Source organism: Wasmannia auropunctata, unplaced genomic scaffold (genome assembly GCF_000956235.1).
Source record: "Wasmannia auropunctata unplaced genomic scaffold, wasmannia.A_1.0 LD313125.1, whole genome shotgun sequence".
In the NCBI taxonomy this organism is placed as follows: Eukaryota; Metazoa; Arthropoda; class Insecta; order Hymenoptera; family Formicidae; genus Wasmannia; species Wasmannia auropunctata.
The window spans coordinates 28,663-29,906 of record NW_012049765.1 but is presented as its reverse complement, the minus strand read 5'-3'; the positions used below and the strand labels follow the sequence as shown (position 1 = coordinate 29,906).

General features: G+C 34.1%; 1 protein-coding gene across 1 annotated transcript in view; it reads right to left on the bottom strand.

The window, feature by feature from the left end:
• LOC105460948 overlaps positions 1-383 on the bottom strand; it is a 6,042-nt gene extending 5,659 nt beyond the window's left edge. The window contains exon 1 of the mRNA XM_011707444.1: positions 223-383. Within this exon, the coding sequence (XP_011705746.1) occupies positions 223-269 (47 nt within the window). The 5' untranslated portion in view covers positions 270-383. The remainder of the gene's footprint in view (positions 1-222) is intronic.
• Between the last annotated feature and the right edge of the window lie 861 nt (positions 384-1,244).

Here is a 1,244-nt window from a genome sequence, read left to right as displayed (position 1 = left end):
TTAAATGTAGATCGCATTAAAATTAATAATATAATTATATAATTGCTATTTACAATTAATTAGTCGTGCTATCGGAATTAGAAAAAAAAACAAATTTGTATTTTTTCAATGAAATAAAACACGGTTTTTTCCTAATGTTTTTTTCTATTAGAAAAAAACGTTTTTTTACATCTCTAAGTGAGTCATCTCTTCGTGGCAAATTAACGACATGGAAAATCATACCTGGATATTCCTCGGGGCGGGTGAGAGGTTGATTCTAACAGATACATTCCGGCCGGTGTGCGTCGAGCGAGCCAAAATCGACACCGTGGAATTACTCGGTGCCCGATGTCGTGCTTTCGACGCTACACGCAGTATTGCACCCACGTTCGGTAGATATAACGTCGACGATAATTTCGCACAAATTGTTTGTAAGTTAAGTAGTTTGTATCGCGCAATTGTGCAGTTGTCCTTGCACTTGCACACGGGCTCGCGTGTATATTATGTACATACGATAAGAGACAAGTACAGGCGACTTTATAATTGAGAAACTTATCGCCGCGAGCCGCGGCCTCTTACATAGGACCTATTATGTAGGACGTTGATATCGGATCCAAGGGTAAGATCCAGGGTTGGGTAGTGCCTAGTTAAAAAGATAAAAGTTAAGTTAAAAAGTTAAATAATTTTAATTTAACTTAAACTTGTTAGTTACATTTTAGGCTCTTAACTTTTAACTTTTGATCCAACTTTCTTGAAGTTACATTTTTAGTGCTTCTTGTAAACCCAAAATAAAATACATGTCTAAGTTAGTGTCTTCAAACTCAATTTTGAGAACACACATCAAGGCAATTGTAATATAATAAATATATAGTCTGGCCGCGGGAAGGAATCACTGTTCGCGGAACTTCTGTGCATTAAATCACATTGGAAGAGAAGTCCTTTGAAATCGGTCCTCTTTCCGCGGCTCGACAGAAATAAGTATGACAAATATATATTTTATTTAGAAACCCTAAAATTATAAAATGAAAAAATTTAACTTTAACTTTTCAATTACTTTTTTTTTATTAGCTTAACTTTTAACTCAATTAATTTTATTATAGTCTAACTTGTATCTTAACTAAGTTAAATTTTTAGATTGTTAACTTTAACTTAACTTAATTTAAAAAAAATTAATTTACCCAACCCTGGTGAGATCTCCTATAATCAAAAGACACGATTGTGTTTCGGCGCTAAAGAGTATGCGTGAGACCGGGTCTATTTACACA